Source organism: Cricetulus griseus, chromosome 3 (assembly GCF_003668045.3).
Source record: "Cricetulus griseus strain 17A/GY chromosome 3, alternate assembly CriGri-PICRH-1.0, whole genome shotgun sequence".
Taxonomy (NCBI): Eukaryota; Metazoa; Chordata; class Mammalia; order Rodentia; family Cricetidae; genus Cricetulus; species Cricetulus griseus.
Window position 1 is genome coordinate 214,984,469 of NC_048596.1, and position 17,798 is coordinate 215,002,266.

The 17,798-nt window shown below is 39.3% G+C and overlaps 1 protein-coding gene across 3 annotated transcripts in view; it reads left to right on the forward strand.

Annotated features, from left to right (window-relative positions):
* Positions 1–465: 465 nt before the first annotated feature.
* Positions 466–17,798, forward strand: part of Dnajc1 (DnaJ heat shock protein family (Hsp40) member C1) — a 137,756-nt gene continuing 120,423 nt past the window's right edge. The window contains exon 1 of one of the 3 annotated variants that reach the window (XM_027405299.2): positions 466–973. In XM_027405299.2, coding sequence (XP_027261100.1) covers positions 773–973 — 201 coding nt within the window. In that variant the 5' untranslated portion in view covers positions 466–772. The remainder of the gene's footprint in view (positions 974–17,798) is intronic. The other 2 variants (XM_027405300.2, XM_027405301.2) reach the window with 2 other exon arrangements.

The following is a 17,798-nucleotide window of genomic DNA, read 5'->3' on the forward strand; positions in this document are numbered from 1 at the left end:
AGACGGCTCCAACGGGCTCCCAAAAGATCTTAACATGGGGGTCTAACAGAAGTATATTTTTTTCTTGGTTAAATTCGTTTTTTTCTGTTTTCCCCTCTAAACACATTGGAGTGGATCTGTGTGTTTTAGACCTTGGTTCAATTCATCCTGTCTTTACTGATCGAATAATCAAATGCACGAGAGAAGCCCTAATCAGTGCATCGACCCTGAAATATGCTTTAAATGGTCAATACTTAAGAGGGCAAGATGAAAGCCAATGGGAGGAAAGCCTACAGGTAAACGTTCCAGGCTCAGGAGGTCTGTAATTGTCTCTTAGCAAGCGCAGACACACGTGCAGTTACTCTACGCGCCAGCCACTGTTCTCCGAGGGAGGGATCCAGAGCGCCTGGCGTTCCTACTTCCGGCCCAGGCCCCGCCCCGCAGTTGCTAGGAGACGTGATGTCACCGGAAGCGAGGCCTGGGATAGGCTGAGGCCTGGGGAAGCCTCTCCCACACAGCAGCTTGGGTGCCGGCGCTTGCTCTCCAGCTGTTCTTAGGCCGGCGGCAAGGGTCCGGACGGCGCGACCGATTACCGTTCCCGCACACCCGGCCTGCCGTCCTCGCCGAGTCGGTTGGTGCTCCCGTCGGGCCGGCAGCCTGGCTAGTAGCTTCCGGGCGGGTGCCCGCGCTCCTGACTGACAGGCGCCGTCCCCACAGCCCGCGCCACCCGCCACGTCCCCGCTCTCGGCCCGCGCACGGCGTGGCTGCCACCGACCTCTCGGAACCCAGTGCGATGTGGGCTCCCGGCTTCGGACCCGCGCGGATTCCCCAGCGCCGGCGCCCGGGGCCGCTGTCGTCCTCCGTTTGGCTGCTGCTGCTGTTCCTGCTGGCGGCCGTGGGGCCGGTGCGCGCCTGGGAGAGCGGAGACCTGGAGTTGTTCGACTTGGTGGAAGAGGTGCAGCTCAACTTCTACGAGTTCCTCGGGGTGCAGCAGGTAAGCGCGCCGGCCGCGGCGGGCCGGACCTCGTCGCTTAGCACGGTCGGTCCACTTGACCGCCAGCCCTTTCCCGGTCCGTCACCCTCGCGCCAACTTCGGAACTTCTGGTCTAAGTGCCAGACTGGATGGTGCCACTATCCTGGAGGTGCTGATACCTTTTCTTTGGCCTTCTGGATACCATCCTTTCCCCACCCCCAAAAGCTGTGCTGGAGGAAGAAGGAAGAGAGGTGTGGGTAGACCATTTTTACGCTTACCCACTCTCAAGTGTGACACAGTAACTATGTGTCACCCCAAATTGTCATCTTCCCACTTAACACATATTTTTACTTCATCTGCCTTCCTCCCTCGTCCTTTCTGGGAAGAAAGAAGTACGTTTTGCCCAGCGTCTCTTGGCAGTTTTCTTGCACTGTATTTCGTAATCGTTATAGCCTCCTCTCCTTCTCATGGGCTTGAGGTATTGTTGGAAGAGGATCCGAGGATAGTCTGTGTATATGTCTTTGCCTCTATTCCTTTCCTTCCTGGTTTTAGCTTGGATCTTTTAACTTGCGATTGAGTGAGGGTATTTATCCAGTATCTATCTGAAACAGTGAACAGAAAAAGTAGACATGTCACTGACTTCACAATTATGGAATGAAAGAATTTCCCAAGGTCTGATTAAGTCCTTCACACAATACATAAGTTGTAGAGCTTTTTCAACAAGAAAGACACGCTTAACAACATTAGCTAGGGAATGTACCTCTTCCTATGGGTTATGAGATAGTAAACTTTCAAAGGAGATTAAAATGAACTATTAAATAGAATTTTGTTTTTAGAGACAGGGTTTCTTGCGTAGCTTTTCCTATCCTGGAACTCACTTTGTAAACCAGGCTGGGCTCAAACTCACAGAGATCCTCCTGCCTCTGCCTCCTGAGTGCTGGGATTAAAGGCTTGTGCCACCACACCTGGTTTGAAATTTAACTTTCAATCATTGCATTTTAATGCCATGATTGCTTATAAAATTACTGAGTATAAAATTGCCCGGAACTGAACTTTACAGTTCTAATTTTGTAAGAGTTAAGAATATTTTACATCTCAAATTGTTAAATACAAGTGGTTTTGTGGTAACTGTAAAGTGTTACCTGGTGCCACTTCCTGTTCACAGAGAAAAAAAACTATGCCTCATTTCCAAAGTAAATGATAATGCAGTGTATGTAACAGTAATTAATGAAAATGTAAGTTTGAAGACTAAGTTTTTGTGTTTAGTTTTTGTTTGTTTGTTTTTGGTTTTTGAAGTGTTTCTTTGTGTAGCTTTGCAGCCTATCCTGGTACTGGCTCCATAGATCAGGCTGGCCTCGAACTCACAGAGATCCTCCTGCCTCTGCCTCCCACGTGCTAGGATTTATGGCATATGCCATGAACGCCCTGCTTAGTTTTGTGTTTTGTTTTTCCAGACAGCATTTCTCAGTGTAGCCCTAGCTGTCTTGGAACTCAGAGAACCTCTAAAGGCGAGTGTCACTACCACCTGCCTGGGTTTGGGTTTTTTTGTTTGTTTGTTTGTTTGTTTTTTCGAGACAGGGTTTCTCTGTGTAGCTTTGGAGGCTGTCCTGGCACTCGCTCTGGAGACCAGGCTGGCCTCGAACTCACAGAGATCCGCCTGCCTCTGCCTCCCGAGTGCTGGGATTAAAGGTGTGTGCCACCAACGCCCGGCTAGGGTTTGGGTTTTTTGAGACAGGGTCTTACTATATAGCTCAGGCTATTCTCTAAACCTTTATTCTCCAGCCTCAGGCTCCTCCTGGGTGTTGAGATTACAGGCTTTTTCTATTATATCATGCCAGAAGATTCATTTTACTTTGTATTTTTTTTAATTGGATTAGGTAGAACTAGAAATTATTCCTTTTATAAATTTTACATTTTATTTTATTTTATTTAAGTTAGTCCCTCACCACCATCCCCAAGGTTTCTCACTGTGCCTCACTGGCTTACCTGGTACTTACTAGGTAGACTGGGCTAACCTCAAAGTCACAGATCTCCATCCACCCACGTCAAGGACTACTGGAATTGAAGGCATGTGCCACTACATCTGGCCTAGTCCCTTCCATTTTGGTGTGTGTATCTACCTCTGTCAGTATGCTTACACATTTTTTTTTTTTTTTAGTCTCATATCACAATGCTGTTCTAGTTTTTTTGTTTTGTTTTTTAATGTTTGAGTGTTTTGCCTGTATGTATGTCTGTGCACTACATTTGTGTCTGGTACCCACAGAGGCCAGAATAGGCCATCTAGTCCCTTGGGACTGGAATTACAGACAGTTGTGAGATGCCATGTGGCTGTTGGGAGTCAAACCTTTGAAAGAGCAGCCAGTGCTCTTAACCATTGAGCCATCTCTCCAACACCAGGAGTATTTTTTATTGAATTTATCTATCTATCTATCTATCTATCTATCTATCTATCTATCTATCTATCTATGCATGCCATGGAAAATGTGGAGGTCAGAGGATAGCTCTTGGGAGTTGGTGTTCTCTTTCCATGAGGGTCCCAGGGATTAAATTTAGTCAAGCTTGGCAGCAGATACCCAAATACTGAGCCATCTTGCTTGCTTATGACTCACTTTAATATTGAGAATACTTGTTTAGTATTCATTAAAATTGGTTAAATTCTGTAGCTAGTGAGATTATTATATATAACTGTGCTGGCTAGTATTTTGTCAACTTGATACAAGCTAGAATCATCTGTGAAGAGGGAATCTCAGTTGAGAAAATGCCTGGATTAGATTGGTCTGTAAGCAAGTGTAGGGGAAGCTGTAGCCATGCCTGCTTTGGGGCTGGCTAAAGGTGTGCCTGACCACGCCTGTGAGCGCATGTTCAAGGTGACGTAGAGTGAGAGTTGGTCAGGTGGCTGGTTTCTGGTTTCTGTGTCACTTTCGCCTTGCTGTACAGACTGCTGCCCACCAGCTGGCTAGGTCGCTCTGTAAGTAAGGGTTTTCCCTATTAAAATCCCTTGTATATCTACCTGGCTCCGTATTGGTAATTTCCCGAAATATCTGGTGTCAGGAGTTAACTAATGATTGATGTGGGAGGACCCAGCCCACTGTGTGTGGTGCCACTCCTGGGCAGGTGGTCCTAAGTTATATGTTATAAGCAAGGTGAGCAAGCCAGTAAGCAGCATGCCTGCATGGTTTCTGCTTCAGTTCCTGCCTTGACTTTTTTCAAAGATGGACTGTGACTTGGAAAATATAAGCCAAAAACTCTTTTTCTTTCTTAAGTTTATTTTGTCAGGGTTTTGTCATAGCAATAGAAGCAAGGTAAGACAACAACCAATAAAGAAAATCTTGACAATGCTTTTGAATTGTTGGTAGAAATTAAGCTTCTTTAAGAGAATACAAAAGCTGGGCAGTGATGATACGCACCTTTAATCCCCTCACTCTGGAGGCAGAGGCAGGCAAATATCTGAGCTTGAGGTCAGCCTGATCTACAAAGCCAGTTCCAGGACAGCCAGAGCTGTTACACAGAGAAACCCTGTCTGGAACCCCCCTCCCTCCAAAAAAGAAGCAAAGCAAAGCAAAGCAAAGCAAAGCACACACACACACACACACACACACACACACACACACACACACAGAGAGAGAGAGAGAGAGAGAGAGAGAGAGAGAGAGAGAGAGAGAGAGAGAGAGAGAGAGAGAACCCAGAGACTTAGGAGAAGTGATTTCAAATTTAGATTATCTATTGGCCAGAGAGACAGCTCAGCAGCTAGGAGCACTTGCTGTTCTTATAAAGAAATGGAGTTCAGTTTCTAGTACCTGTGTTTTTCAGCTCCCAACTGCCCAAAATTCAGTTGTAGGAGATCTGACACCCTGTTTTGGCCTCTGAGGGTACTGTACTCACATGTACAAATCCATACACATATACACATACTTTCAAAAGATTAAATTATCTAATATAGCCTTATCTGTGCACAATTGTGGTTTGTAATTTCATGCTATTTAATTTGCAGTAAATTAGCCGGTATGAACAACTAGAGACCTTAATTTTGTAAGGAAAGATGGGGAAATATGAATAGATAATTGAGAAGATTTTGTAAAATTTGATAATAATCCAGAAAATTATTTTAATTTTAATTTATGTGTTTAGCTGTATTGAAACAGGAAAGAAAGCCAGAAAGAGATTTATTATTTTTTTTGACACATAAAAATAGATTGGAAAGTTCTTTGAATCTTAGCTTTCGAAGACTTTCAAGGGACCAGATAGTTGGTGGAGATAAACTCAACCTGTTTAAAGTTCAATGTGTGATAGTCAAGCTATAGCCAAACAGTCTTTTGTTGACTCATAGCTGTTGGGAACAGAACAGTAGAAAGACTACCCAATGTTGTTCATTCAGTGGAGACTTATTTGGAGTTTACTGGATCTTAAGCATAAAACCTTTAGCCTCATTTAGCTTAATAGATTAATGGGGATGAGGACACAAGTAGTGAAAAGTAGCAGATGGTCAGAGGTTTCTGAAGGAAGTTATAAGTTATAAGGCATTAATTCCATCTTTATAATTTATTAATAAGTCTTTATAATTTGTTAATTCTATCATTATAACCTATCAATTGTTAGATGTACTCACTCTTAGTTGCCACTGTGGGTATTGGATTTTAATGTACTAATTTGGAAGAACTCAAGCATTCAGATTATAGCATGATGGAGAAGCATTCAGATTATAGCATGATGGAGGAGCATTCAGCATGGTGGATAAGCAGTCAAGAAAGAGAATAAGTGCACAGGCCTTCCTTGTTAGTGTTCAGGCATCTGTACTGGTCTTGTCCTTGGGGTTCTGACAGTATATGCCCTCAGCTGTAGCCACTAAGAGTACCACCTGTGCATATTCACTGTGTTCCCTTTTAAAAGGGCCCTGCCCACCTCCCATCCAGCCCTTTTTTTTAAAAATGAAGATGCTTTTCATAGTTGACTGGTGAATCTGCATTGTAGTTCTCAGCTATATCTAATTATTTGTATTGTGAGATCCATTGCACTTGTGATGCTAGTGTGTAGTTCAGTCATAAAGCATTTTTTCCTTGTAAATTTGTTGCATAATTAGCCTCCTCCTTTTTATTATGATCTGGAATTATTTCTTAATTTGGAGGAAGGGAGATATGCAAACTCTAGAATAGTAGATCACCCTCCTACTGTAGTTCTCATGTTGGCATATTGTGTATAGACTTAGAGATGGATAAATACTTATTTATATACAGCGTTGAATCAGACTGATTATTAGAATTAGTTTATTTTTCTTGTGTACAAAAGGCTTAGTGTAGCTTAGTGAGGATTACTTAAGCACATTTTATAGGGAAAGGCAAGTCTGTTGCAGAAATTTTGCCACATACAATCTAGAGCTGACAGAACAGAAACTTTTTAACTGCCTTTTCTGGTATTTGGAATCTTTTCAGTACCAATCAGTAGAGCACTCAGATATTTTACCTTTTACTTCCATAGGCAGTAGTTTACATTGAACTGGGAAAATGGAATTGACTTCTATGGGTGCAGTTACTCATAGAGGTCTATTCTTTTGTTTTTGTTTTTCAAGACAGGGTTTCTTTGTGTAGCCTTGGCTGTCCTGGAACTAGCTCTATATATAGTCTAGGCTAGCTTTGAATTCACAGAACTCACCACTCATTATGAGGTCTATTCTAACTTGTTGAATAATAATAGGTCAGTCAGCACCTTAGTGACAGATTACAAAAAGCCCATTTTTCTCTTATATTTTTGGTTGTGAGCCTAGCCTTTAACAGCTGAGCTATCCCTCCAGCCCTAAATTCCACTTTTCTCAAGGTTCAGAGTGAAGTATATCATAGGATGGAAGTAAAAGTCAATATTTGGTTTGAGGGTTAGTAAGGGGAGTGCATTTGTGACAGTTAAAAGTAACTGTTAGAAGTTATAAGATTCCTGTTATCAGAGTAAGTGGGTTCCTAGATTTGTTAGATTTTCTGTCAGTGAAGTAATCATTGTGTGAACTGTTACTTTAATATTTTCTAAAAATTTCCTAAGACAGGCATTATTGGTATATTCGGGTGGTGATGGTGCCAGTGAATTCTGTACATAATTAAAACTACTCTAAAGTCTTTCTTGAATAGTGTGATAAAGAGCTAGATAAAGAAATGGGGTTAGAGTGAAGGGAGACTTATAATTGTGGGAAGTAAGGCCTTCGGCGCTATTATAACAAAGCTATAGTCGTCATATGCACTTTGCAGAAATCAATCTTTATTGTCATAAAGCATTTAATTGTGAAAGATGGGTCCTATACAGATGGATGTGAGATATTTTCACTGTTTTTAAAATAACATTATATTTTAAGAGCTGAATATTTGGGTTTTATGGTATTGCTTACACTTACTGATGGAGATGGGGATCTGACCATTAGTACTTAAATTAGAAATTTAATGTAGAATTTGTGTTTCATTCTTTATCTTATTGGATACTAAAGTAAACATCCATTTACTTTTTCAATAAGTATTCCTGTTTACCACCACTCAGTAGCTGGGATCTCATAAGTAATCAGGGGTATTGCAAAAGCAAAGGCAAACAACATTCTGCACTTTTGCTTATAAAATGTGCATAAAACAGTATGTTTTATTATTAAATGAGTGCCTATTTTAATAGTTGCTAGTACGGCAGTAGCCATTAAGCTGTGTACAGTCAGGAATAGAATTTGAGTTGTTTAATATTAAACTGAATCTAAGATCAAGAATAAAATAAAGGACATGCAGTATCCAGATGCCCCTGAGAACAAAATAATTCTACAAGGTAATAATTTCTTTAGTTAAACAAATTCAGGAATACATACAACTTCTGATTATAAAAGGCACAAGAATATTATACTGTGGTGTATATTGTGAACATTAAGGAAGACATCACCATTGTCATTTACTGGACCATAGGGAAGTCTGAGGGTTTAAAACTGTGTCAGCTAAGGAAGATGGAACCTTATTTCTAGCCAGTCCGTTAGAATTTGATCCATACTGAAAAAAGTAAGGCTTGGGAGGTATTCCATGATAAATTGCATTTGTGTATTCCCAAGAAACCTCTGACTTTTAGAAATTTAGAAGTTGCAAATTTTATCAGCAGTTATTTTCATTGATCACATTTTTATTTAAAAGATTAGTATTATTAGCCAGGCGGTGGTGGCACACACCTTTAATCTTAGCATTTGGGAGACAGAAGCAGGTAGATCTCTGTGAGAGGCCAGCTTTGTTTACAGAGTGAGTTCCAGGACAGCTAGGGATACACAGAGAAGCCCTGTCCAGAAAAACCAAACAAATAAATAAACAAATAAAATATTAGTATCTATTTGGGATGTACCAATTACAGGCATATACCTGTAATTCCAGCACTTGGGAGACAGAAATATAATTCTTTCAAATTTAGGGCCAGCATGATCTACACACAGTGAGTTCCAAACTATCTAGGGCTGCATAGCAAAACACTGTCTTAAAAAAGAAAGATTAATATTTATTTTTCTATTCTTTTTTGGCTTTTAAGTGGTATTTTGTATTAATAGTTGGTGGCTTAGCCAGGCGATGGTGGCCCACGCCTTTAATCCCAGCACTCAGGAGGCAGAGGCAGGTGGATCTCTGAGTTCAAGACCAGCCTGGTCTACAAGAGCTAGTTCCAGGACAGCCTTCAAAGACACAGAGAAACCCTGTCTCGGAAATCCCCCCCCCCAAAAAAAACCCAAAATAGTTGGTGGCTTGAGTTGATTTATGGGAGATAAGAGACAATAAGAGCAATGTAGGAAAGTTAGGGATTGTGACTTTGCTTTTAGTTAATTATATTTTACATTATTTTTGTATGGATCTTTTAACTATACTAAAGCTGAAAATTGTGATTTTATTTGCAGTTAGTTGTATCTTATGGAAGTTTTTTAAATCGGTCTTTTATCTACAGTAGGAAATAGGCTTCCTGGTTAAAGTAAAGCATATTACTTTAAATATTTGAGGTACAAGTGACTATGATGTTATAATTTTCATAGTAGTTCTATGGAATTACTGTGACTTGTGGTATCACACTGTTAGATGTATTTTACCTTTAATTTAGGTTGATTGTGAAAGTAGTTATTGTGAAAAGCTTCAGTTTTCAACAGTGCTGACTTTAAAAAAAAATAGCAAAACTTAAGGTTTTGAATTGCTTTCAAAGCCCATAGCACAAAATTCTTCACATTATCTTCATTGTAAATAAATCTTTAAATTGATTTGATTTTTGACAATAGTTAATAGTAATTTGGAGCTAAATTTCATTATGAAATTAAGTTGGTAAGCTCTGAAAAATACTGTTTATGTTAATGAAGAGATCTGAATGTAGAACAAGTACTCTACTAGCAAGGTGCATCCTCAACTCCTGTCAATAATTTTTTCAAGGCAAGCATGGTAGAACACTGTAATTCCAGCACCTAGGATCACCAGTTCAAAACCAGCCTGCCTTACATGGTAAGGTCAAGGCCATCCTGAGCTGAATAGCAAAACCTCATCTCAAAAAAGAGAAATAACTAACTGCACTCAGTGGTAGAGTACTTGCCTAGCATGTGCAAAGCCTTATAAGGTAAAAGAATGTATTGGAGTAACTAACCTTTGGGGAAAAGTATGAAAAAAATGTATAAATACAAATATTAAAAATAATGGAGTAATATCTCCATCTTGTGGTCTTTTTCGGATATTGCCATTAAAAATGTTGTGGGGTTGTAGTTTCACAACTGTAGGCATAAGTAATAACACAATGTAAGACAGGTAAAAATAAGAGCCAGAGATTTCCTGCAGTGTTTTGTAGGAACCATGAACTGAGCTTCCCAATTAATTCACTGGATATGAGTGTACTGAGGTAGTGCTATCCGCCTCAGGCTGTCCTATGTGTTTACTTCAGTGTCTCTTACATTACACATAAGCCTGCTGGGAAGCACCTTGGTTTATGTGTGGTTCTGACAATAAATAGATATACATGTAAGTCTCCTTCAAATTAGTTTTATCAAAACCCCTTGTAATCTAAACCTCATTTAATTGTCATAGAAATAAAAGCATTAACATGAGCTTGGGAATCAAGCCAAAGGAAGAGCCTAAGTTTTTTTAACATTAATGTAATTCCTTTACTTGATTACTTACCTTAGATAGCAGAATACTGACTAAATATTATCAGTCTGCAATAATTCACAGGAATATACTTCAGCTACAGATGAGGGATTCATGTACTTAATATTTGGAAAAAATTGTGTGTGTGTACTGAATATGTACAGACTTAATCATTTTCCTGAGTGATACAATATAACAATTATCTATATGATGTATAGTATTATAATTATTCTTAAGATGATTAAGTATTTTTTAAGATTTATTTGTATTTTATGTGTAATGAGTGTTTTGTAGACATGTATGTCTGGGCACCACTTGTGTGCTTGGTGTCCCTGGAGACCAGAAGAGGGTTTTAGATCCTCTGGAACTAAGAGTTATAGCTGGTTGTGAATTGCTCTTGGATGCTGGGAACGAAACCCAGGTCTTCTGTAAGAGCAGCAAGTGTTCTTTACAGCTGAGTGCTATCTCCAACCCTTATAGAGATTACGTGAAGTATATGGAGAAAGTGTGTTGTGTACAGATGCTACTTCATTTCCTATAAAGCACTTGAGCACCCCTACATTCTGAGATCTCCAGGGGTCCTGGAACCGATATAAAAGATTCTTTGTGTTCTAGTGACCCATTGCCATTTACTGTATGAAGAGACAAACGAGTTTGTAGCATATAAAATATACAAATCTTGAATAGCCTAAAGTAATGTTTTATGCACTAGGAGAGAAGAAATATTCTACTTACAAATGTTGCATAGTAGACTCTCCTGGTTTCTGACAGATAGTGGAGAACAGTAGTTTGTGATAAGATACCAGCAAAAGATGTAATTTAGAAAATAAAAGATACAAACATGAAATTAGCTTTAATAGTATATTTAATTTAAATTCATATGTAAAAAATACTCAACATTTTGGGTTTTATTTGTAGTCCTATGGATTGAATCCCAGGCCTTGCACATGCAAGTGTTCTACTACTTGGATGCCTTCCTTCCACAAACACTTATCTTTTGAAATAGAGTTTTGCTGTGTAGCTCAGACTGGCCTTGAGCTTTCCATGTAAGTCATGCTAATTTTGAACTGGTGATCCTGAGATTATAGGTATGGGCCACCATAGTTCTAACTGTAGACACACACACACACACACACACACACACACACACACACACACACTTAAACATAAATTAAAACTAAAATTTTAGTTTCTCAGTTCTAGCATATTTCAAGTGCTCATCTATGGATATTGGATAGCATTATTAGATAACACAGCCTTTGAGAATTGCAATTTCTGTGTGCTTAGATATACTTGAATATTTTGAGTAGATAACTAATTACTGTTTTTGTTTTGTCAAGTTTGTAGTTTTCTTTCTGTTTTTTTTTTTTTTTTTTACATTGTATGTGTGTATATGCATGCATGCCTGTCTGTCTGTCTGTATTACAACCATGTGCTTGGAAGTCAGAGAACAACTTTGAGGAATGGGTTCTCTCCTTCCACCATGTGGTCCTAAGGATTGAATAATACAGGTTGTTAGGCTTGACAGCAGGTTCTTTTTTTTTTTTTTTTTTTAGAGGTTATATTCTTTTTTATTTAAATTCTTTAATTGCTACTCATATTTACATATCCACTCCCCCCATTCCCTCGCCCTCCCATCCTCCCAAGTTCCCCACCAACCCTCCTAACCCATAACCCAACTCATCCCCAGGGATAGTGAGGCCCTCCACCAGGGACCTTCAAAGTCTGTCATATCATTTGGGGGAGGGTCTAGGTACCCTCCTTGCTGTATCTGGGCTGCAATAGTATCCCTCCATAGGGAATGGGCTCCCAAAGTCCATTTGTGCTCTAGGGTTAAAGACTGGCTCCACTGTTAGAGGTCCCATAGACTGTCTTGGCCTCCTAACTGGCACCCACATTCAGAGGGCCTGGTTCGGTCCAACACTGTTTCCCCAGCTTTATGACTAGGGTCTCCATGCTCTCACTGGGTCAGGTCAACTGTTTCTGCGGGTTTCTGCAGCACTGTCTTGGCTCCTTTGCTCATCCCTCCTCCTTCTCCACAAGTGAATTCCAGGAGTATGGTTCAGTGCTGAGCTGTGGGTGCCTGTTTCTACCAGGTTCCTTTTACCTGCGGAGCCATCTCACCATTCCTAGTGTGAAGGGTGTTTTGTTTGCTTGTTTTAGGATTGCTCCATTTATGCTAGATATCATCTTCCTAGTTAGTTGTTTGTACATTTTGTACATGCTTTGTTCTCTAAAACATTGGTTGATAGGTTCATGCTGTTCTCCAGGGTACAATGGTTATCTAAATGTCTATGAACAGGCCTGTTTGATCAGGGTGATTTTAAGTACTATTTGATTTAACTGGCCATTTGCTTTTGCTGAACCAGCTGGTATATTTTATGATTCTATAATATTGTTTTTGTATTCTTTGACTATGTGTATGAGTATGTGCATGGTGGGGGTGCACATGTGTATGTGGCAGGCAGAGGTTGACATAGGGCGTCTTCCTGAATCATGTTTTAGCCTAGCCACAGAAGCAGAGACCTTCAGTTGAACCTAAAGTTTGCAGATTTGGCCAGTCTAGCTAGCCAGCTTGCTGTGGGGATCCCCTGTGTCTCCCTCCCAAGTATTGGGATTCCAAGCAGGCAACCACATCTGCCCTGGCATTTACAAAGGTGTTAGGAATGCAAACTGTAGTCCTCATGCTCATGTGGCACATGCTTTACCCCTTGAGCATCTCCCAGAACTGTTTCTGTGTACCAAGAATTTCCAGTGTTTATACTTTGTAATTTTAACTTTGTTTCCCTCTTTATTCTGTCACTCAACAAATCTCATATATTGATAGCTACTAAATATGCAGTATATCCCTTGTTGTCACCTATTTTGATATTAAAATGTCTTTAATTAGCCAGGTATTGTTGATGCACGCCTTTAATCCCAGCACTCGGAGGCAGAGGCAGGCAGATCTCTGTGAGTTCGAGGCCAGCCTGGTCTCCAGAGCAAGTGCTAGGATAGGCTCCAAAGCTACACAGAGAAACCCTGTCTTGAAAAACCAAAAAAAAAAAAAAAATTCAAAGGAGATGTCTAGATGCAGTTAGTATTTGTGCCAGTCTTTTAGCTCTTTGCAGTGCCAATGAGCAGTCCTGTAGTCATTCTGTTGCGGTGGTTGCCTGTGCCATCTCTCCATATCTCCCAATGAATAGTGCTTTACTCTGTTCTGCATTATTAATTATTCATCATTTCCCTTACCTTTTAGAATTTCATAAGCAATCAACAAAAAGAAGTATATCTCAATCTGACACTTTTTACATCTACCTAACTATACAAGAAGGAAATTACATAAGAGTCTGAGATTACACACTCATGGGTATATGGGCAGCACAAATCAGACTCAGTGGAAGATGAGAGAGAGAGAGAGAGAGAGAGAGAGAGAGAGAGAGAGAGAGAGATTTGACTCAATGGAAGATAGGTAGATAGATAGTTGTGGGGGATGGGGAGTAGATCTAGAGGAGTTAGGGAAAGTCATAGGAATGAATATGATTAAAACGCATTATATGTATATATGAAATTCTCAAAAATTATGTTGAAAATACTTCAATTTGAGTGAAAACCAAGGACACAACAAAAATTTAAGAACCAGCACTAGAATTCTGAGGTTGAAAAAAACCTCACCAATATTTATACCCTTGTAGAGGAATCTTCTGTAGCACACCCAACATAGTTGGTTATCCAACTTGCTTGGTTACATCTAAAAGAATTAGAAGATTATTTACATAATAATGCTCCATAGTTTATTCTTATGTAAAGCTCAAACCATAATTATTATTCCTACTTAAAACTTCATTCACTACCTTCTTTTGGAGTACTGATGAATGTCAGTTTTTCTATGATGCCTTATAAAATACACAGGAAAACAACTGGTTTTACACACAGTAGAGTCATTAAAAAAAAAGAAGAATATGGGCAATTATGAGAGGTTACTTGTTTTCATCACTTCTTGTTTCCCTGAGAGAAAACCCCATCTACTATACTAGGCATAGTTTGGAATTACTGTAATTCCAAACTTACTACTGTAAGTAATTCATGGGACTCATCATATCAGCAATAGGAAATTTCTGGAAACATAAAGATGATTTTGAGTTTGCCACTTTTTGGTAATATGGGCCATGAAATGAACCTAATTATAAATAATCCCAGAAACAGAGCAGAGCTCCAATGTACAGATGTGTAGGTTGTGCAACTGCTCCAAACTGACTGTCATGATGTAGACAGTTGGAGACTTTGGGATTGTTGTGCAGATCTGAACATAAGTTTAGACTGTGACATAAATAAGTTCCCCTTGATAAGAAAAATGTAATACTTAAGTAGGTGTAAGCCTGAGTTTTCTGGTTCGGCTAGTCCTACTGCCCTTGGGCCCCAAATAAACACACAAAGACTTATATTAATTATAAATTGTTGGCCAATGACTAGGGCTTCTTATTGGCTAGCTCTGTCTTAATTATTAACCCATTTCTATTAATCTAAGTATTTCCATATGGTCTTATCTTACTGGAGAAAAGTCTGGACGTCTAATTCCTTTGACAGTTCACATGGTGACGCCTCTGCCTACATGTCCCAGAATTCTCCTTATCCCCTAGCCCCGCCTATCTTCCTGCCTGGCCAATTAGTGTTTTATTTATCAACCAGTAAGAGAAACATATACAAAAGGACATCATCCATCAGGTAGGATTTTAATTGGCAGAATTTTAATTCTTAGGCTCATCTTGAGTGGAAGTTTCTCTCTTGTCTGATCAATTCCATGTGGCTTTATAGTTGCTTTTACTCCTTTTCCTGAGACACTTAGGAAGTAGTTCATATGTAGGCAGCTTAGGGCTCCCTCCTGAGCCTATAATGAGACCACTGTACATCCAAACACTAAGCCTATTAGGCCCCTTGGTCTGCTATACCGTGCTATATAATAAGACCTGTCTTGATTAAAAAATATAGTTACACATGTGCTTGCATTATATTTTGATTAGTTTATTGCAGGAATGGACAAATTATGGCATACCCTATTTTTAGACCTAGTTTTAAACATTAGACTCTAAAGTAGGAGAGTATTCTCCTACTTTACCCATGGTGTCACCTGGTTACCCATGGTGACCAGGGGTGCAAAAAATAATTAAAGAAGATAATGTTAGGGTTTCTGTTCAATTATCCTTTATAGCTTTTACAAATTGTCTCCCTCTCAAGTCCTCCTTTCTACCCTTTCTGTTCTTTTTACAATCTTGCTTGCTATGTGGTCCAGGCTGCTTTGGAGCTCATCCTCTACTTCCTAGTTTCTGGCATTACAGATATATACCACCATGACTTACTTTGTGTTTTCTAATCTATCACATTTTAGTATAATAATAAACTATAAAATAATAAGGAAATAGTTATAAAAAAGTCAAATATGAAAGTCATAACCATTACATTGTATTCTTGCCTACTTTTTATTCAAATGCTACTTCCTCAGGAACAAAACTGCAGTATCAGCTGGCAGTCCCACCATTGAGTACAGCCACAAGGCAATTAAATTAGTATGTTCAAAAGAGACCCGTGTTTCCATTGCAGCACTGTTCACAATACCCAAGATATGGAATCAGTTTATATTGGATGAGTGGATGAAGCAAATGCAGATTAAAATATTTTTCAGCAACAAAAAAAGAAATTCTGTCATTTGCAGCAATTTAGGTAGAACTGTAAATCAGTTACAGAAACACAGAAATGTATTTGGAAACTGAAGGCTAATCTCAAAATAAAGAAAGAATAGAATGATGGATATGAGAGCCTGGAGCCAACATAGGAGAAAAGAGATGGAGAAGCAATAGATAGCAGGTATAAGATGCAATTGGATAGGTGTAATAATTTCTCATGTTCTGTAGCATAGTAGTATAAGTATAGCTATAATAATTGATTTCAGAATAGCTAGTAGGAAGGAATTTGAATGTTCATAGCACATGGAAATAGCATATGAATGAGGTGATGATAGATCTGCCTTGATCCTTATCACCATTGGATACACATGTATTGAAATCCCCTGCTGAGTTCCATAGAAACTACAATTTGTTACCTGTCAATTAAAAATGTATTAAAATAGTTTAAAAATGGTAGCCAGATTCATGGCAGAGCCTATAATCCCAGCTACTTGGGAGGCTGCAGCAAATTAAAGGCCTGAATAGACCACAGAGTGAATTCAAAACCAGCCTGGGTAACTTAGTGAGATCTATCTCAAGAAGTAAAAAGAAGACTGGGGATGTAGCTGAGAGATAGAGCATTTCTCTAATGTGCTTGAGGCCCTGTACTACAAAAACAAACAAAAAGTAAATGCTACTCATTCTTAAAAGCTCATTCTAAACTTAATCCCACTGTAGGATTTTCTGTATTGCCAAGGCTTTTTTTTTTTTTTTTTTTTTTTTTTTTTTGCATGGGGGGAGGAGTGGTAGGGATGCTGGCTGGGAATGGGAGCCAGGTGTTCAGATATCCTGATCTTAGGCTTTGCCACTGAGCTATATACATCTCAGTCCGGGTGGCAAATATTTTACAGATTTAAAAAAATTTATGTATGTGAGTGTTTGCCTGCATGTATGTATGTACATCATGTGTGTACCTGTTTCCCACAGAGGCCAGAAAAGGGCATCAGATCTCCAGGAACTGGAGTTATAGACAGTTTTGAGCCACATGTGGATGCTGGGAACTGAACCTGGATTCTTGGCAGCAGGTGCTCTTAACTGCTGAGCCATCTCTAGCCCTAAAAGGTTCTTATTTGTTGTTCCCTCCAGATGTATGTAGTTAGTATAATGCAAATAAATAAAAGATAGAATGATGGTTCAGAATAAGCTGTCTAGTTTCCAAACCAGAAACGGAAAAGGTAAGAATAATTGAAGAGAAATGTAATTCTGTAGTCTACTTAAGAAAATCAATTGCATAAGTATAGGGAAGCTCTTGTTTGACCTTAATAGAAATAAATGCTCATTTCATTTGATTACATGTTGAATTAGGCCAACTATTTGGCTTTGCTGATTTTAAATTCCACCCATAACTTGTGTTAATAAACATATAGCAAGATGAGCATAAAAATATAACACATTCAATGTTAGTATGTTAAACAATCTTGATGGAATATTGTAAGAGGGACACTGACAAACTGGATTTTAAGTAGAGATTCTGGGACAGTTTTCAAGAGGAACACATTCAGTGTGAAAAGAAAAGGTAAAGGAGATATATGATCACTCAGTTCAAATGTTAGTAAGCTGGGTGTGTTCACACTTGCCATTCTTGCTCTCGGTCTGGGGAAGGAGGATCCCTGCAAATCGGCAGTCAGCTGGAACTGTGTAGTAAGGCCCGGTTTGAAACAAACAACTCCCCCAATTATTTTTAAAATGCGGTTTAACACATTTAGACTTTCATTCTGAAATAATTTTTTCAGCCTTTAAAAATGCAACAAAAATAATAACATTTCTTGAATGACGGGAGATGACTCAACGAATAAAGTGCTTGACATGCAAGTGTGAAGACCTGAGTTCAGATCTACATAAGTCTAAGTTCACTGTCTCTAATAATCACAATGTTCTTAAGTTGAGATGGGAGGTGGAGACAGGAGAATCCCCCCAGAAGCTCACAGGTCTGATGTATGTTACAGAGAACAACAAAGGGATCCTATCTCAAACAAGTTAAAAACCAAGAACTGACACCTGTGTTATCCTCTGACCTCTACATGTACACCTTGGTGCATGTGCTCCATACATACA